The sequence below is a fragment of the Balaenoptera borealis genome (assembly GCF_965194805.1).
Source record: "Balaenoptera borealis genome assembly, chromosome: 1".
In the NCBI taxonomy this organism is placed as follows: Eukaryota; Metazoa; Chordata; class Mammalia; order Artiodactyla; family Balaenopteridae; genus Balaenoptera; species Balaenoptera borealis.
The window spans coordinates 187,806,125-187,826,880 of NC_138860.1; the positions used below are offsets into that span (position 1 = coordinate 187,806,125).

At 40.2% G+C, this 20,756-nt stretch overlaps 1 protein-coding gene across 7 annotated transcripts in view; it reads left to right on the top strand.

Annotated features, from left to right (window-relative positions):
• RERE (arginine-glutamic acid dipeptide repeats) overlaps positions 1–20,756 on the top strand; it is a 417,780-nt gene that overhangs the window by 192,066 nt on the left and 204,958 nt on the right. For 6 of the 7 annotated variants that reach the window (XM_082390311.1, XM_082390309.1, XM_082390314.1 and 3 more), the window contains one exon: positions 8,054–8,179. The exons of the other annotated variant lie outside the window; for it this stretch is intronic. In XM_082390311.1, the coding sequence (XP_082246437.1) occupies positions 8,054–8,179 (126 nt within the window). The remainder of the gene's footprint in view (positions 1–8,053; positions 8,180–20,756) is intronic. 7 annotated transcript variants of the gene reach the window in all.

The following is a 20,756-nucleotide window of genomic DNA, read 5'->3' on the forward strand; positions in this document are numbered from 1 at the left end:
TAAGAAAGGATCCTGTACAGTAAGTCGCATACATACGAACGAGTTCTGTTCCGAGAGTGTGTTCCTAAGTCCAACAGAGTTAGCCTAGGTACCCAACTAACACAATTGGCTATATACCGCTGCTTTTACGCTTGCTTGCAGACATCCTGGGCTTGAAATAAAGATACTGTACTACTGTATACTGTACTGTACAGTAAAGTACACAAAAGCACAACCACTTGTAGAGGATGCACACACATGATAATGTACGCCAGACACATGCACTAACTTACGTGATTGCACATGTGAATGCACGTTTGCATCTTTGAAAGGTCGCAACTTGAAGGTTCGTATGTAGGGGACTTTTTGTACTTGAAGGTTATGAACCACTGTGTACATTCTTAGGTCTGGAGAAATCCTAATTCTTTAGCTTTGTAGAGATATGTGTCAGTGTCTGTGAAAGCCATTATTTCCAAAATGCTTTGTAACTTTTGATAATACTTGTGCTCTGACATACATTGTATGTGATATTTCAGCCTAAAGAAAAGTAATGTAGTCTGAACTCTGCATCTCCTTAGTTTTTTTTTTAATGCATTTTAAATGACTCCAAATGTCCAATTAGTATATGCGATTGAGTTAGTTAAAAAGTTGCATGCCATTTATTTTTCTTTGTTCAAAAATTATCATGTAAGTAATAACATGCTTTTTGCTACTTAAAATGGGCCATTTACTGCTAAGATTTCTTTATTCTTGGTAGGCTGCTTTTACCTTCTAGTTTTACAAGGTGGCCTTGCGGTTTAATCTTGTAAAAGCACGTGCTTTCTGCTCAGATTTTATGTCAACATGAGGTTTTGCCATGTTTTAGAGGTCTTTGCTATTTATTATATGTTGCCTTCCAAGGATTTTTTTCCACAGTTGCTGCACTGACATCTGCAGCTCTGGGCGGTGGCCTTGTTTCCCGGAGAGTTTCCTGTTGCTCGTGGTGCTGCTGCTGCTCTTTCCCTGCTCATTGTCTTTGTGCGGGGTCTTTACCAGGTGCAGTACCACTGCGCCATGGAAAAGATACAGCTGTGCAAGAAAACTGCAGAGATTTTCCTTTTACCTATTAGCGTCTGAGCCCCTTTTGTACAGTTTTTCCACGTTAGCAGGTGCCTTCGTGTTTGAATGGCGTCTCTTATGAAATGCTGATTACAATGTGATAGTTGCTGTTCGGGGCAGAGGTTCCTGCTGAGCTACAGTAATTGCTCAGGGTATTAACAGCAATAAAAGCTGAAACTTCTGTCATCAGGATTGGTCTAGTACAGCACATTAAAGCTGTCTGCAGAAACAGCATGGGAAGTGGGGTGCTGTAGGTTTAGGTGCCTTTTTCTAAGTCACATATTGCTATGTCAGATGTTTTTGTTTGAGTTCTGTATTCAGCACGTATTCACAGTTTTTGTATAAGAATAACAGGGATGTTGAAGAAATATTTGCTCCTGGAGGGAATGTGTTTATTGTCTGGATACCCACTTTCTTTCCTTGTTTCTCAATACTACTTATAAAAAGATAACCTAATAGATAAGAATAATCATAGACGTCTTTTCCTTCAGCTTAACCTATAAGGGGAAAAGATGAACAGAAGGAAATGTTCTTTGTTTCTTTGCAAGATTTCAAAAAGAAGAAATTGGAGTTGGTTTTGCCCACAGCAAATACCATGCATGGCAAGTGGAACAGTGGAAAACAAAAACCCAATAGCTTTGACATGTTGTTGATTAATTATGTATTTTATCTTTTTATGGTTTGAGGTTTAACTGAGAGATGGATTTCTTTGTTTATACCATAAATTAGAATCAGTCCTTTTAGCATGGTGAGTTTGGAGAACAAGATGTGTTTGGGGACTGTCAGAGGCACTGGGTGAACGCCCTTTGTAGGGCAGGAAGCTGGGAGAAGCAGAGGGTTGGAGCAGCTGTGCAGAGAGAGAGAGAGAGAGAGAGCGCGAGCGAGAGCACGAGCGCTCTCCCTGAGTCCTGCTGTATTGGTGCTTCTTCCCGTTGGATTCTTAGATTATCCTTATTGTCTCTTCTGAGTAGAGGGCTCTTTTCTTGGGCCAGCTTGAGCAGATCTCTAGTAACCATAACTGAAAGAGCCTGCTATCACATCTGCATATGCTGTGCTCCCATAGCTTTTCTAGGTCACTGAGGGTTTTGTTCCCGAATGAGTCACTGTCATCACGGAGCAATATATCCCAGAGTGCAGTTAGGAGCGTTTTGGGTTATCACCAGTGCCTTCGACAGGCATTTGTTGAAAGCCTACTTTGTGTTCTTTGTTGAGCGCAGCACCATAAGGGGGACTGAAGAATCTTAAGATATAGTTCCTTCCCTCAGTGATCTTAGGTTGTGATTGGACAGACAGTGGCTGTGGTGTTACTGGATGTCAGCCCTCTTTGGGGAACGCTGAATAGGACTGATGTGGAGGCAGCCATTCACGTAATGTCCTAAGAGGAAGATTCCTTACTTTTACTAAAAAACAGTAAGCTTCCATTTTTATAGAAGTCCAGGCCTTAGCATAATAGAATTAATTTGCTATCTAGAAATAATCATGGATTCTGAGAATGCTTAACAGGGAGATTATTGAGATTAGTGGTTTCCATTCAGCATAACACCAAGGATCCTTGCTCCTTGTCTGGCTCTAATAGTAGTGGTGCTTCGTACCTAATTCTTCATTCACAGATAAGTAGTTGAAGCCATTCCTCTAATACTCTGCATGGGAATTCTGTGTGGATTCCTAATGAGTTTCTATTGTTTGTTAAATAGAAAAAATATGTTTGTTTCCTTGAGTTATATAATTATCAATTCTTTAGCTGTTACGTGAAATGAATTTTCAGGTCGGATAGGTAAATTATTACAAATATTATTTTGAGCAGATACCATTGATTCATTTTTGCTACTGTTTGGCCTATTAAAATGTAGTTGTCTTTAAAATTAAACCTGAGATTCCTTAGAGTTGGGGATATGTCTTTGGTGATGTTAGGCTATCTCCAGTTGACTTTTTAGGGCTCAGTGTGTTGTCACTGCCCTGCACCGATGCATGTGCTCTTGTGTCGTTTCTGTCCCTAACAGCATACGTTCTTAGTGCTGACTTTGAACGTGGAGTAGTGAAGGGCGCCTGCCACTTGTTACCTTGGTGAAGGCACATCTCCATTGCTGCTGTGAGTGGGGGGCCGAGCTCGTTAAGGTGCAGCGCCGTGTACACCTCTTGTTTCACAGTTGAATGTGAGCAGCTGGGGGAGGAACATTTGGAGTTTCCTTCCAGTTCCTGGTCTGTACCTGTAACCCTACGCAAAGGCTGGTCACCACAGCGCAGCAATCAGGGGCTTTAGCTTAGGTTCCACTTACCGTTGAAATTGCCCTCTCTCCACCAAATTGAGTTTCTCACAGGTGTATTAAAAGCAAGAAGCTGCTTTTCCTTCTTTGAAATGAAAACTTACTGAGAATAAGTAATCATATCTTCTCGGGTTTTTTTGTTAGAGACCTTTACATAGATAGTGCTGGGAGATAAGGGAGGTTTCGTTAACATGCACTCTTGTGTACATACGTGTGTACACACAATGAGTTAATTATCATTTATGTATTATACACCACAGTTATTTAATCCCAGCTTGGTTGATGTGACCAGTCAGCACAGAATGTATGGTATATGGGCATTCAGGAAATGGGCATCATTTTAATATTAGGTCAGCCTTGTATTGAAAACTTTTGGGGGTGGGGGGCAGGAAATCTGCATTAATTTGAACATGGCTAATTCAGAATTTTAGATGTGATTCTGGGACTGAGTTGGGGGATGGTAGAGTGCATGGGTTGGGAGCTGGACTTTGACATCAGCTGACCTGTTCCATCAGTTGCTATCTTCCATGACCTTGGGCAAGACACTAAACCCTCCTAACCTTGCTGTACTTACCTATGAAGTTGGGATATAAGCACCTAGTTTGCAGATGGGTTGTTTTTAGATTAAAAGATCAAGCCTGCAAAGTGGACAGTGCAGTGCCTGGGCCATGGGATGATCGTGACGTTGACATTTAGTTGGCGCTCTAGGTTTAAGCTTTGTAAGGACAGTTACCACCACGTCTGTTTTATTCATTGATGTATGCATTGCCCATATAAGATCCATACTAAATATTTACTGAATATTGAATGAAGTTACATTTCAGTGGAAAAAATTGACTGGATGACGTTTTCAAAAATCTTTCTAGTAGTTTGATACAGTCCATGCATTAACTACAAATTAACCTTCCATTTATTAAACAGACCAAAGAGATCTGCTTCTTTACCTTTAGTTAGCCTGCAATGTGTAGTATTTTATATATTTAAATAATAAAATTCTAAAAATACTTTAAACCTCAGTTTTAATTTTCTTCAGGAAGTTTATGTGAGTGTAGCCAAAGTCATAACATTTTTTAGGCATTATTCTGTTTCGAATTTTCTATGTCACTGACTTTTAGCAAAGATAAATGAGGGCTTAGTCTATATGTAAACATCCAGAGAAGGCCAGCTGATATGAAAAATGGCATAGGATGTGATGATTTGTTTCTGTGTGAAACAGTAGTTGTTTCCTCTTTTGGTTTTTTATAGTCCCTCAAGTTAGGCCTGCAGAATTGAGGCTATTTGTAGTTTCTTTTTCTCTTTACCCTCTTTGTTCATTCCCTGTAAAAAGGTCAGTACCACTTGGTTACAGCTTTGTGACTTGAGTGTAGTGTTGGATAATGAAGTAAAGACTTTGAAGTTTGCTATCAAGTGTTTTCAGTTTATAGAGCGAGGAGTTACATCTTACTTAGATAGTGGAAAGTACAGCAGAGACAGATCCTTAAAAGAGTTGTTCCTTTTTGTTAGTTTAATTGTTCTCACCTGTCAGCAGTGGGTGCATCCGTGGGACGATGCTCTTATACAGTGATTTCTAGGTCAAGAAAAAGTTGGAAAAAAGAAGGAAATTTTGCCATTTGCAACAACATGAATGGACTTGGAGGGTACTTTGCTAAGTGAAGTAAGTCAGACAGAGAAAGACAGGCACTGTATGATATCACTTTAGTGTGGAATCTAAAAAATACAACAAACTAGTGACTATAATTAAAAAAAAAACAGACTTACAGATATAGAGAACAAATTAGTGTATCAGTGGGGAGAGGGAAGAGGGGAGGGGCAAGATAGGGGTAGGGGATTAAGAGGTACCAACTCTTATGTGTAAAATAAGGTACAAGGATATATTGTACAACACGGAATATACCGAATATTCTATAATAACTGTAAATGGACTATAATCTTTAAAAACTGTGAATCACTATATTGTATACCCATATCTTATATAATATTGTACATTATATATACTGCAATTTAAAAAAAAAAGTTAAAAAAAAAGGGGAAAAGGTTTGAATTACTGATTTGGTGCTAGAGTATTCTTCTAAAGGCCACGCCTTCCCCTAGCCCCGCCTTCTTTGTTTAAAATAAAGGTCATGGTTGCTTAGTTGCTATCGATAAGCATTGTGATAAACTATAACGGGGTATTGAGCTTCCTCCATGCTGTGTTTGGAGTAACCCACCAATAATACATATAAAGGATTACATGTCCTTTTCATGTTGGAATTTGAAGTTTATAATTTTAAGAGTGGGATGCTATCGCTTAGCCCTGAGTTTGATGGGCATAGTCAGATGCTGCGTTGTTGGGTATCTGCTGTGCCTGCCTCCCACCTCCACCCCAATTATAGGACAATCATGTTGAAAGTTATTTTGAATCACCACAGCCTCTTCGCATGATATGAGTGTCAATTTATAAGTGGAAGGAAGTGGTGACACAAGTGAAAATCAAAGCAAGGCTTTGGGAATAAGTAATCTCAGAACATCTCATTGGTTCCATTTACTTAGCTTCTCAGTGGTCTTTTCACTCATGACTGACAGTCATTGTATGCCACGTGGTATTTAAAGTTTTAATGGTTCACGATTACTGTGAAGTTGGGTAATTCATTTTCTCCTAATTTATTTGGATTTTAGGACTCTAAGAAATCACTTAAAAAGTTTAATTATATTTACTTCCATAAACTATTTATCTAAAAATGTTATTTTAATAGTAAACCTGTTCTCTGTATGTAAAATTTTTTCAATGCAGGAAACTCTAGGTATTCTGATTTTTTAAAAAAGGAACTTAAGAAAGTTTGAGACAATCTGATACTTGCAGAGAGCTACTGTGCAAGAATACTGGTAAAATCTTGTCATTCCAACTCTATTTCTTAGAACTGGAAATTTGTAATTTGTGTATATGTGGTTGTTTGTGTTAAGGGCCAACTCAAAATTATAGAAGAAAAAATCCATTAGAAGAAACGAAAGAAAATTAGGGCAACTGAGATACTGTCAGCGTTTTCTGATTCATAAGTAAGAATAATGAAATGCTTTGAAATGATGCCTTTTTTTCATGTTTAAAATGTTTTAATAATTACTTGAACTTTTGCACATTAAGTAATGCCAATGTGCTTAGAAATGCTTCACCAAGTGTCTTTCTGTTTAAAACCCTTGATTTGAATGAATAAGGATTTGAGTGGTCTGATTAACTCCTAGTGCAAGAGATTAACCACAGGTTCATTTTTATTTGATGCTTATATTAAAAGATCTTGAGTATACTGTACATTCTAGTGCACAGTTGAATCTTTGATCAGAAATTTGCAGTGCTGGTATGGGGAGGTGGGAGGTGTGTGGTGGAGAAGGCTATGGCTACTAACACTTGCTGTCCTTGCAGGTCACGTATATTTACTGTCCGTGGGGGCAGTGGGAGTGAGAGACTGGCCGCACAGAAAGCATATACCGTGTGGGAGCCCGGGATGCTCTAGAGGGTCGTCTGTAGAGAAAGAAAAGATCAGAAAAGAAAAGCATCATGATAAAGACATGCCCAAGATTAGCTCTTTTTCTTGGGATTTGTCTTTTTTGTTTTCAAAGAGACATAAAAAAAAAGTAGTTGATGGAGCATATTAAAATCTTGGACCATAGGAAGCTGTTAGAGAGTGATTCTTAGCTTTTCGAAATGAATTATATGTATCAGGACTCCCTAAAAATGATTTAATATGAAAAGTTTGCTTATCTGTAATTTAAAAACCATCTTAAGAACAGAAATTCACATAAGTATTTGGATTTTATGGGGTTTTTAGTTCATTAAAAACAACATGAAATTGGGTTGGTTAGGTTTTTGGAAATGTTACGTACTCCCTAGGGTTTTTGAAAAGGGACATATTCAGACGATCATCTGAAGTATCTTTTTTGATACTTATCAGGACTGTGCTGGCTTTCAGAAGTTGCTCTCTAATCTTTTGCTGGTTTTAAATGTTTTAAAAGTTTCTTTAAAAAAAAAAAAAAAAGACATACGGCACATACCAAACCGGTTTTGCCCCTAAAAGAAATAATGTCCTTCTTGAACTTTATGCTCCAGCCTGTTTGTTATATTTACCTTGTGAGTAAATTAAAGCTTGTTTGAATGGTGTCTTCTTTTCCCTCTGGTGTTAAGCCTTTGTATTTTACCTTATCTTTAGCTTTACAAAGTTAAACTAGGACTTTGAGAAAATGGTAGGATCTTTCTTTGAGGCCCCCTGCCCCCAGTACCTTGAGCATTTCCTTCTGAAGTACATGTCCTATGCCTCTGGCATCTCTCCTTAGAAACTCTTCTGAAAGCTCAGTTTGTCCACTGGTGGTTTATTTTATAGTCATGTTTATCTGACACCATTGCATTTTTGTTTTTATTATAAGCAAAGCATGCCACTGTCACGGTGCTTTGACACTGTGTCACATCTTAACTTGGTTATTTTGAGGGGCACACACCATACCGCTTTATGACAGGCCCACACTGAGAGTGTGGAGCCAGAGGGTCGTATGTTCACGCTGGAGAAAGGAAGCAGCTCTGACTGATGTGCGGAGTTTAACTTTAGTGGCAGAACAGATTCGCTGAGACTTCAGAGGCCACCTGCTAAAGGATTTGTGCAGCTGCCTGCTTGTGTGCTGAGTGCCCCTAGTAACCAGGGTATGAGAGGACATTGGGCCTGTTAACTTAAAACTTTTTTCTCTTTTAGGTCCACAACTCCCAGGCCTGTTGCAGATCTCCACCTCCTGCTTTGTGCGACCCCCCAGCATGCTCTCTGCCGGTGGCAGCACAGCCGCCACAGCATCTTTCTGAAGCCGGGAGAGGGCCTGTAGGGGTAAGGAGAATCCCGTTTTTAAAAGCTATCAATATTTTATATCCCACAGGGTATAAAATAGGAATATCACCTCCCTCCCCAGAGCCCCTTTAAAAATGTGCTGTATTGTATGTGTTCTTAAAGGAGTAACAAGTACACGCACAGAGGAAGCAAAATACGGGACTTGCCTTACCCCTCTAGGACGGTTCCAGAAGTTAGGGGGCTTGGTGGTGGAGGGGATGTTGGCACCAGCAGAGAGCATGCTGGGCCGCTGCAAGGAGCAGGAGCTGGCAATCAGCAGCGAGTATGGATATTGGCGACTGAAATGGGGGAAAAAGGGGGTAAGTCTGAGTCCGCGTGTGGAATACGCCTTTCCCCAGGATCACCGGGACTTGTGGCCCGTGAGTCTAAACTGTTTGGGGTGCTGCCCTCTCGGGTGACCTTCGGTAGAATATCGCTCAGAGGTAGCTGGGCTTTTCTGCAGGGCCGGATACAGAATAAACGTTTTGAAAGGCTTGGGTTGGGGGGTAGATGGAGTGCTCTCGGCTGTACCCCGGCAAATCCTCTGTTACCTGGTGATGATGTGGGGCGTTACGTGAGGTGAAGCAGGATGCAGTGTCTTTAGCGCTTTGTCCCCTGGAGCACAGGGCCTGGTGTTAGTGATCCACGAGGGTTACTTTTGTGCCGTGTGCCTCACCTTTTCTGGAAGCTCGGTGTACACACCTGTCTTCATTTTCCGTCCTTCATGAGGATTTAATGCCAAAGTTTTCTGAAAGACAGGTGTTTGTTGTTCCGATTGACCGCTGTTAGTCACTAAAGAAGGTTAAGACCTGTCTTTCCCTTGTTTTACCTAATCTGACCCTGGGGCTCAAACTCATGCTTGATTAGGAAATAACACAAGAGAATAGCCGTCGCACATGCATGCACAGATCAAGATACTGGCAGTATATGTAACGACTTGTTCACTTGCCGTGTAGAATATTAGTATCTTGAGACTAGGAAAAGAGAGCGCTCCCGATGGCCTGGAGCAGCGCTTGGGAACGTTTCGGGAAGGTACCTCGGTATTGAGGAGCTGGGTGTGTTTCGGGTACACCAGTAACACGTGGGCAGGCGGAGTGGGGGAGCTGTCCAGGTGTACGTGTCAGCATGTCCCTGTGAGCAGCGTAGGCAGTGAGCCTGGTGAAGCTGGGAGTTGTGAGAAGACGCCGCAGGACGTCAAAGAAGAGCACAGGTTAGTGGGTCCTGGGAGGCAGAGGTGGGGATACAAAATGGGGCCGGATCATAGAGGGTCTGAAAGGTTAGACAAGGCGATATTTTATGTTCTAGGCCGAAGAGAGCCTTTGCAGGCTTTTTTATTCCAGGCAGGCCGATCTGCAGATGACTGCTTAAGAAGATTCATTGGGTAGAGTGTGGAGTGGGGAAAGACTGTAAAAGTTCCAATTAGGTGGCTAGGACTGTCATCCATGCATAAAATGAAGAGGACCAAGACAATGGAGATGGGACATTAATAATTGTAATAAAATCAAGAATAAGTGTCACAACATTTTCATGTTTAGATAGTTGCCACTGTAATTTATGAAGAATTAGACCAGAGAAAAAGGTTCACATGATGGAAGCCTTGGAAGTCTTGATATAATAGCCATTCACTATGGAAGATAAAACCCAACGTAGTGGATAAAAATCTAATTTTAATCCCTGGAGAGATATTGACATCTTAAGGGACAAATTAGCAGAGTCCCAACTGGACTGCATACTTCAAAAAAAGCTTCAGCCTTTACCAGTTACCATCGTGTGTGTGTGTGTGTGTGTGTGTGTGTGTGTGTGTGTGAGAGAGAGAGAGAGAGAGAGAAATGGTTTTTATCTTTCAGGCCAATATTATCTTTATTCTCTAATCAGTGTCAATGTCATTGTTAGACTGTTTCATTTACTGCAATACCCACTAACCAGGATTTGCTGAATGGATTTAAAGTTTTGCCCATAATTGATATGTAGTAAACTTTTTATATTAGCGTTAGTGATGACTAGTATTTTTTTTTTTTAGCAGTAAAAATACTGTGTCCACTAGGGATTTAAGTAAGTTCATGATGGGTTTAAATAAGTTTATGATAGGTTCTCCAACCTGCATACCATCATATGTAGGTTGGAGAAGATTCTGTAGTACGATGACAAATCTTCTTTCAGTCAGGATGATGCTGCATAAAGCTAACGTATTGATTGTTCTTTAACAACGCTTCGTGCTGCCAAAGTCATTTGAGCTGGATCTGAATTGGATCCAGTTGGCAAAGCTCCCCTCCATGTGTGGAGCGCTCATAAATCCTGCAGGCACACACATCTAATACAGTGTAATGAGAGAGCTACTGGGAGAAAAAATTGATTACAGTGTTGCAGACAATATCATTAACGTTTCCTGCCGTGATACACCAGATGTCTTCCCTAATAGACTGTTTTTGTTAATTTAGTTTTTATAGGATAGCATTGATTGCATCATAATTCAATCAACTTTCTTTGCATATTCAGGTATATGTGATCTCTGTTTCTATACAAATGATGGCATCAACTCATAAGACTTAATTTTATTAATTTTTTATCTGTTCATTTTAAAAGTATTTGTGCTAGAAGGGCAACATTTTTACTTGTTCCCGAGAATCTGTTAGCTTCGATGTCTTCTAGCAAAAATTACTGATTTACTGGTAGTTGGTGGGAGGGAGGTGAGAAGGCAAAGAAAACATTGCCCAGACCCTCCCCAGACTGGACAGAGATCATCCTGCACCCCCAGCTGTTCCCAGTATCAGGGGGTTTAATTGGCGTGACAGAGGCTCTGTCCAAAGCAGAGATGGTGCAGCCATTTAAAGGGGATTTAAAATGCACATTCATTTCCACTGTCATGAGTGTGGCTCTGCGGGCTGGAGTGCTTGTTGGGTGCACCCATCCTCTCCTCACTAAAAAATCAGTACTCCTCACTTGGGTATTTAGTTATTTAGCATTTTTATTTTTCAGTCGTATCTTTTTGTGTGTTTAAGACCTCTGTGGAGTGGCTAACATATATAAATAAGACAACATTGCAGTAGTGGGTCGAGCTATTTTATTTAAGTCATTAAAAAAGAATATTCATAGCAGCTTTATTCACAATAGAAAAATACTGGAAAGAGCCCAAATGTTCTTTGGTGAATGATTGAACGAAGTCATTATTTTTTTAACGACTGGTTTTGTTTTTGGGGCATTATCCTTTAGAGAACAATTTTTTCTCTTGATGAGTTGCTGTGTAACATAGGATGCGTTAATCAACCTTTCTAACCCTTAGTTTTCTCACCTCTAAAATGGGCACACTACTACTGTTTACCTCAAAAGGTTGTTACAAAGGTGAATGAAGTAATTCATTAGATTGCTTAGCATGATGCAGGCATATAATAAGCATTCCTTAAGCATTATCTCTTATCACAGTGGGTTTTGTTGTACAGACTCAGGTTTAAATAATTTATTAGTTTTCTGGACATTCTTAATCTGAAGCCCATAGGCCCCTAGGTGGTCTCCTTGAGTTTAAGAGCGTCTATGAACCTTCTGAAATCGCTTGCAAAGTCTTACACGTACGTGCATTTTCCTGGAGAGAATATATACTTTTCAATCATGGATGATAATCAGTAGATTCCTAAAATGCTGAAAAAACTTTAAAAATTAAGTTTAAAAACTGCTATTCTCTAAAGCCTCTTGAGGTGGGTCACTTAAAACCTCAAATCAGGAAAGTAACCATTAAAATTATATAAATATTTAAAAAATTTCTTTAATTGAGGCTATTTTCCAAGTAAAGGCTATAATTAAAACCCTGAAAAAACAAACACACACCCCTCAAATCAGCTAGCTGTTAAGGAAGTAAACTAACGTGGAACATTTACTTTGTGCCGAGGCACGCTGCTACTGTTTTCACGTAGCTTAACCCGTTTGATCTCCACAACAATCTGTGATATTTATTTCAGTTTGTACATGAGAAAACTTGAGTTTTGCGTTTGTATAAAATCTTGCCTTTGTATAAAAATCTGGCAGGACTGAGGTTTAACTCAGGAGCTCACCTTGCCATGTGTAATCTTGGTTGTGCCCCTGGCTGACTTTGTACTGCCTGGGTGACCCCTGCCTCGATGCCCCTTTGCCTTCACTTTACTAGTGAGTTCCTCAGCTGACGTGCTTGCTGCTCATTCATTTGGAAGAGTAGAAGGCTTCTGCCACTGAGAGTTTTACAGGCTGGCCTTTCCGCTGGATAGATGGACGGTGGTGTTAACAGCATGGTGTGGGAACCCTTTTAGTATTGGTGAGTTTTGTTTTCCTGTTAGCACTTGTGGTGGTCCTATCTTTACTGTCCTTTTTGTTTAAAAAAATGCCTGACCAGCAGACCCCAACGATGAGCTCCCTTTTCACTCAACAGCATCTGTGTACATTTGAAAACTGACCCTTGCAGTCTGTGTGTGTGTGTTAGTCTGCATTTGTTTCAGATAAAACTGTGCGTGTGAGAAATTGGGCTTTGCATCTTCCTTGGAATAAATCCAGTCCCCTGATCTAGACAGACCTACTTCACCAACACAGAGCAGGAAGCCAGGGTCCAGTGGCTCACCCCAAACCCCTGCTTCATGCGGCGCTGCTTAGGCCCAGGTCTCTTGGGTCTCTGGTTAGTGTTCTTGCCATTGCTCCTTGCTGCCTTCCTTGACCATTGCGTGTCCTTAGAGCCAGCCCATGCGATAACACCATTTACTTCTTTAGAAGCTAAGAATACTTTGCCTAATAATCTAGTTTAAACTTTTTGACTGAATCTCAAGCCACTGTTAAAACAGTATTATTTTTTGCTTATGGTAAGGCATTTATCATTTTAAAGTATCATTTCTAACATTGGTACTTCTCATACTTGGGACTTTTGGTACCATTTAATAATTAAAAGTGAACATTTATTATAAAATGCTTCTTAAAAGTAAAGTTAATTATATTTCTTACCAGCTTGGTGCTTATAAAGAACTGTCATCTTGTTGCTTCTTTAGCTATGCAGGAGGTTTTGAGGAATCCTGCTTTTTTCAGAGTTTACTGTAGCTTCCCCAACTGCCACTAAGTGTGCCAAAAATAACCATTGTCTTTTATATTTGATTGTAGTGAAAGATGTTAAAACCACTGATTTTCAGAAAAATTGCCAATACAGGTGCTATATTAATTTAGGGATTAATCCATCTACCCTAAATGAAAGGTAATTAATAGCTGTTGAATTTTAATGTAGCAAGTTTAAAAAATTCTTAAAACACCCAATTGACCAGTATTAGTATTAGTGAGCATATAACCTACTTCCAGGTGAATTCCTTTCCTTTGGAGTTGTTTTCACAGTCTGCTCTCCCTTAGAAGCTGGATGTCAGCTAATTTGTTCTTAAGGCTATCTTCCATTATATTCATCTGCTCCTTTTTTTTTTTTTTTTTTTTTTTACAGAAGGGACATCAAGCCACATTTTTCAGAACATAGATTTGAATAACCTTATGATTTTAAAAAACTGCCTACTGTTTTAAGCAGTCTTTTTGTTACCATAGATCTGTATGAAACATAATGATTACATTTAGGTTTTATTGAGCTTTCCCTTCTTTCAGGGATAATGCATCACCCTTCATTACTTACAGGCACTGTTAGGCCCTTCAACTTTGCCTTTTTAGGGCTGTTTCGTACTGTTTGAAAAATACCTAAGCAAATATATGGAGTTCCCAGGCTTTACAAGTTCTCCAGGATCAGTTTTATTAATATAAATTGCCAAAGAAATTTCAGCACATGGAGGTGTAGAGCTTGCAGTTTTGTTTAGCTTAAACTTTGTGTGTTATACCTCCTTTTAGGACCTCATAATATTTTTAGTGACAATATCTCTTATAAATATCAAGGCCTTCAATTTTTCTAAGGACCTGGGGTCAAGATTAAGTAACATACCTAAGGTTAATCGATCCTTTCCAGAGTCTAGAAATTGTTATGCCTAATGCCTGGAAGTTGGCATTTTCTGTTTTTATCTTTGATCTCCTGTTATACAGTTAGATCGAATGTCAGGTACTTGTCATTTTTTCCCTTTCTTTTCTTTGTAAATAGACTTTATTTTTTAGAGCAGTTTTAGGATCACAGCAAAAATTGAGTGGAAGGCACAGAGATTTCCCATATACCTCCTACCCCTATACATGAATAGCCTCTGCCATTAGCAAAACCAGAGTGATACATATATTACAGTTGATGAATCTACAGGTCATTATCACATCCTTATCATCCAAAGTGCATAGTTTACATTAGGGTTCACTTTCAGTGTGTTGTACATTCTTTGGGTTTGGACAAGTTTCTGATGCCATGTATCCACTATTAGAGCTCCATACCGAGTAGTTTCACTGCCCTAAAAATCCTCTGTGCTTTGCCTATTCATCCCTCCCTTCCTCCTGACCCCTGGCAACCACTGATCTCTTTACTCTCTCCATAGTTTTGCCTTTTGCAGAATGTCATATAGTTTGAATCATACAATATGTAACCTTTTCAGATTGGCTTCTTTCACTTAATAGTATGCACTTAAGATTTCTCCATGTCTTTTAATGGCGTAACAGTTGAATAATATTTCATGCTGAATAATATTCCATTGTTTGGATGTACCACAGTTTGTTTATCCTTTCGCCCACTGAAAGCTACCTTTGTTCCTCCAGGTTTTAGCAATTATGAATAAAGCTGCTGTAACATCCATTATAGCAGGTTATTGCGTGGACATAAGTTTTTAACTCCTTCGGGAGCCTCATTGCAGGATTGTACGGTAAGAGTGTGTTTAATTTTCTAAGAAACAACCAAGTGTTTCCCAAAGTTAGCCGTACCAGTCTGCTGCGTTCCCACCAGCAATGAATGAAAAGTTCCTGTTGCTCCACATCCTCACCAACATTTGGTGTTGTCAGTGTTCTGGATTTTGGCCATCCTGTTAGGCTCGTTAGTGGTATTTCACTGTTGTTTGAATTTGCATTTTCCTGATGACATACGATGTGGAGTATCTTTTGTTAGGGTCTCTGGCCCATTTTAAAATCAGGCTGTTCATTTTCTTAATGTTGAGCGTTAAGAGCTCTTTGTGTATTTTGCATGACAGTTCTTTATCAGATGTGTCTTTTGCAAATATTTGCTCCTAGTCTGTGGTTTGTCCTTTTCTTTTCTTAACAGTGTCTTTTACAGAGCAGAGGTTTTTCATTTTAACGAATCCAGCTTATCAGTTCGAATCCAGCTTATCAGTTCATTCCTTCGTGGATTGTGCCTTTAGTATTGAATCTGAAAAGTGATCTCCAAACCCAAGGCCATTCAGATTTCATTCTGTGTTATCTTCTTCCAGGGTTTTATAGTTTTGCATTTTACATTTAGGTCTGTGATCCATTTTAAGTTGATTTTTGTGTCTAGGTTCTTTTTTTTTTGTGGGTGGGGGGGGAGGGCGTGTGGGTATCCAGTTGTTTCAGCACCATTTGTTGAAAAAATTATCTTTTCTCTATTGCATTGCATTTCCTTTGCTCCTTTGTCAGTTGACTCTATTTATGTGGGTCTGTTTCTGGGCTCGCTAATCTATTCCATTGCTCTGAACTGAATGTAAAATGCAGACATCTTGACTGTTTACTCCTAAATACTTAGGTGTGTATTTTGTAAGAACAAGGACATTCATTTATATAGCCATTATATAGTTATCAAAATCAGGAGGTTTAACAGCACTACAATACTAATCGAATCTATAGGCATCCACATTTTGTCACATATCCCAATAATGCCCTCTGTAGCAATTTGTTTTTCTGGCCTAATATCCAAACCAGCATCACACATCTATTTACCATGTCCCTTTGGTCTCCTTTAATCTGGAACAGTTCCTTAGCCTTTCTTTGTCTTTCACGACATTGACATGTTTTGGAAGAGTGCAGTTCAGTTTTTTTGTAGTTTGCTGCTTCCTAGTTATTAGCTGAAGGTTATGCATTTTAGGCAGGGCTGTTATATTAGTGGTATTGTGTCCTAAGTGCCTTACATTAGAGGACACGGGATACCAATTTGTCACATTGTTGGTGACAGCAACTTGGATCACTTGGATAAGTTACTAACTTTCCCTTTGTAATTAATAAGTAATTGGTAGGGGGAAACTTTGAGGACATGTAAATATCCTGTTTGTCATCAAATTTTCACCCACTAATATTAGCACCTGTTTTATTTTTTGCCTGAATCACTGTGGTGATTGTGGAATGCACTTCTTTTTCTTTTTCCCCTCAAACTCTGTCTTTGAGAAATAGATCAGAATTCACCTACCATTAACTCGAAGGTGAGATTTTTGAGTCAAGTGGAAGAAAGAAAGGGAGAGAGGGAGGGAGGGAGGAAGAGAAGGAAGGGAAGGAAGGAGGGAGGGAGGGAGGGAAAGAAGGAAGGGAAGGAGGGAGGGAGGCAGGGAGGGAGGGAGGGAGGGAGGGAGGCAGGGAGAGAGAGGCAGGTGAGGAGGAAGCCCTCAGAACATTTGAGCCCTCAGGGTGTTTTTCATTTTTAGCGACACAAGGACTTAATGAATTTTCATTATTTTTGTAGAAAGAGGAAAAACCTGTAATGGTGTTTTGTTTCATTTTTACACTCCAGAGGAGAGGAAAGCTGCTTAGAAGTAATAGATCATGGACGTGGTTAAAAAAAATACACATTTTTACTGCTGAAATAATGGTGTTGGTTTGATTCATGTTGGCACCATTTATTAGTGATCAAGTTACTTCATCTCTCTGCACCTCAGTTTCCTCACTTTTAAAGGCAGAATATTACTTCAGTAGTTCTGGAGTGAAGCCCAGGAATCCACAGTTTTTCCAAGCACTCCCCGGGATATCTTATGGGCAGCCAGCTTTAGCACATGGAAGTCTGCCACCAGTGATTGTGTTATAGTTGCAGATCCGATCCTGTCCTTTGCAGGATGTAGAGTTCTTTTAGTGCAGTTCCAGGACCTCTTATGTTTCTTAAACCTCAGTATTTTATGCCCTTAAAAAATTTGTTTTTGTGGTTCTCCCATTTTACTTAATTTCCTACCTTCCCCAACACACAAATTAGGTATAATCTGCATGTTTAAATCCCTAATATAGCGTTCAGAGACAATTTATAAATAAATTCAAACCAAACTACAAAACCAATAAAACTCTAACTACCAATATTAATTTGATAGAGTGGGTGATGATGTTTTGATGAAATGAAATAGTCAACTTGTGATGTAAATTTGTTACTGATTGCTTATGGCCCAGATTATTGGGGGCCAGGGGCTGGTGTATAATGTGTTTAGATTACTGGGTTCCTTGTGGTGACTCAGTTCGTCTCTCGATTTCATTTTTGTTATTATCACTGAGAAACCTCTCTAAGTGTAGCTACCATGTTGTGACTTTGCCCTTACCTGGCACCACTGTGGCATACTGGGTTTATCTTGTTTATGTACTAGCTTGTGATAATTATAGTAGTACTACTTAGTTTTTGATTGTATGTAAACATTCAGAGTCAAAATCATGTAGCTTGAAACTCTTAATGAAATTATGAAATAGGTAATCCAGAAAATGAGTCTGTTAAAAAATTTAAGATATGCATTGAAATGAAAATAAAAGTTAGCCCTCTCCTGCTCCCACCTCCCCATCTCTTGCTCCTCTCTGAGAAAGACAGTTAGCCAGCATCCCTGACATCATGCATGGCTGCTTTGTACATACATTGCCCCTTGGTATCTGTGGGGGACTGGTTCCAGGACCTGCCTCAGACGCCAACATCCGTGGATGCTCATGTCCTGTGGCCAGCCCTCCGTATCCACGGATTCCACATCTTCAGACACAGAGGGCTGACTGTGTATCTATTGAAAAAGCCCCACATATAAGTGGATCCACACAGTTCAATGCAGTTCACACCCGTGTTGTTCAGGAGTCAACTGCATAATCTGTCGTTTTGGCAATGTTAAATCGAGGGGCTGTTGGGACTTCCCTGGCGGTCCAGTTGGTAGAACTCAGTGCTTTCACTGCCGAGAGCACGGTTCATTCCCTGGTCGGGGAACTAAGATCCCCGCAAGCCAAGCGGTGCGGCACCCCCCCCCCAGCCCCCCCCAGCCCCCCCCCCCAAAAGAAAAAAAAAAGAAAATCAAGGGGCTGTGTTTCACTCATCTTTTTGTTTGCAGTGTTCAGAGCAGTTCTTGGCTCCAAGAAGTTGCTTCTTAATCATTGAATTAATAGTTTGCTTCATTTACAAAATAGGAAAAAAGCACATTATTACTGTTTTTTAATCAGATAAAGAGGGACGTTTTAAAAAGGAATACATTAAATGTGACTGAATGGACCATTAACACGAAGTGTAGCATTCAACACAGTCAAGAGAAACATTGGCCAGTGCTAGGCAGGGAAACAGAGGATGCATGCTTGTATTTTTTAGAAGGAAGTGACTGTTGGGTGTCTTTCCACTTTGCCTACTGCTTCTCCTGAAAATGAGAGAGTTGTGGAACCAGGAGAGTATTCCTGGTTATGGTTTTAGCGATTAGATATCAATATATGGCTCAAGTTTAACTTTTCTCCTCACCTGCTCTAATTCTCGTGGGCTTGTGGAATGCATACAGCATACACCTTGTACACACGTGCATATCAGTTTTTCAGCTAACATAGCATGAGGCTGTTTTATTATGTTTTTTTAAAAAATATTTTTATTTGTTTATTTTTTGGCTGTGTTGGGTCTTCGTTGCTGCACGTGGGCTTTTTCTAGTTGCGGTGAGCAGGGGCTACTCTTCGTTGTGGTGGCTTCTCTTGTTGTGGAGCACAGGCTCTAGGCATGTTGGCTTCAGTAGTTGTGGCACACGGGCTCAGTAGTTGTGGCTCGTGGGCTGTAGAGCGCAGGCTCAGTAGTCGTGGCGCACGGGCTTAGTTGCTCCGTGGCATGTGGGATCTTCCCGGACCAGGGCTCGAACCCGTGTCCCCTGCACTGGCAGGCGGATTCTTAACCACTGCGCCGCCAGGGAAGTCCCTGTATTTTTGTTTTAATTTGATGGTTTTTGGCTCTTTGAGTCTTTGTTAGAGGGGAACTTGCTGTGATCTTACAACAAGAGAGTGGCTCATGGGCCACAGAGAGGGAGGTGTTGTCATTGGTGAGGCCGCTGCCCTTGGCTGCAGCCTCCTGACAGCGCGGACGCTCCTTGAGGCCTGGATGGAATGGAGCCCGCTGCTGCACTGCCCCGGGGCCTTGTAACAATTTATAGTCTGGGTGGAAAAGCAGAAGGACCTAGAAAGGCAGCTGGACAATCCCTTCGGTGTCCCATAATAGAAGATGTGTGTGGTGACCTTGGAGTGCTGAAGCCCTCAGGCTTACAGTACCTTGATCCACAGGATCACGGAGGGACGCTTTGGAATCACATCCGAAGACAAATGAGCAGCAGAAATGGCTGCCTCCAACTGCCAGCCTCACACACTCAGTGGAAGGCGGGGCTCGTTGTCCAGGACAGCAAAAGTGAAGTTGAGTGACGTTAGTGGAGTAGTAGGATAGTGTAACTGGAGTGCAGAACATTCTGTCAGGGATGAGAGCAGTTTGATTTATACTTGAATCAGAAATCGCTGGCTTGTTTACAGTCTAAAAATTTTTTTTGGTTTTGAATATTTTTCCAATATACAAAGATGCAGGAATACCCTTAAATTTAGTATTACCACTAAATTTATTGTTTTGGTTAATTTTTCCTCAAAGTTTAGGGACTTTATATCCTTCCATGTTGGAATGGGGAAAGAGTGGTTGATACCTATACTGCTTCCGCCTGGTTTTTCCTTCTCTTAGTAGCGTCTTCTTGGTTGTATTAAAATGTTTGCGCATGTCCGTAGATCGATCGGCACACTTACCATTATGATGGAATATCAATCTGATCTAAAGATATTTAGTAGATTTGTTAACAAACAAGATGGAAGTTCACAAAGATATCTGATGCATTGTTAAAATTATTTAGAAGAAGAACAGTTGGCCAATGATAATAGGCAGACAGATCGGCTTAATATGTAAAACCTGAAATGCTGCTATGGCTTCTGTGGGTTAAGGAGGGAAGACACACCTTTGAGACCAGGGGTTCTCTAGGAATGGATGAAGAATGACAGAGAATGCACAGTGACAGCTGAAGGATCGCATGGCAGGAAAGGGCTGTGATTAAATCCCCTGAGGCCGTCCCCGAGCTGTAAGCTGAAGATAACACTCTCTCCTTCTGCTGAACACAAGAATCAATACTCATTCCTTGATGGGCTAAATTATTAAAAAGGGCCCTTCTTACAATGTTTCATTATCTGGATTTGCCTCTGCTGGTGATCTGTTGGCAGCATATAGGGAGATTTGCTGGGCATTTTGTATTAAAATTGTTCAGTCGGCGGTGCAGCCCTTTGGATAATTCCCTTCCATTTTACAATGCTCTTGAATAGATTTGTGGCTTACTTTTGCCTAAGTGGTTTTGTATCTTTTGGAGTTATTAAAGTGTTGGGCACATATACACATTTTTTTTTTTTTTTTTTTTTTTTTTTTACATATACACATTTTTTAAAAAACCTTGTTTTCTGTTTTTCTCTTTTGTAGCTGTGGGCGGGTGGCTAACAGATTATTTTAGTGATA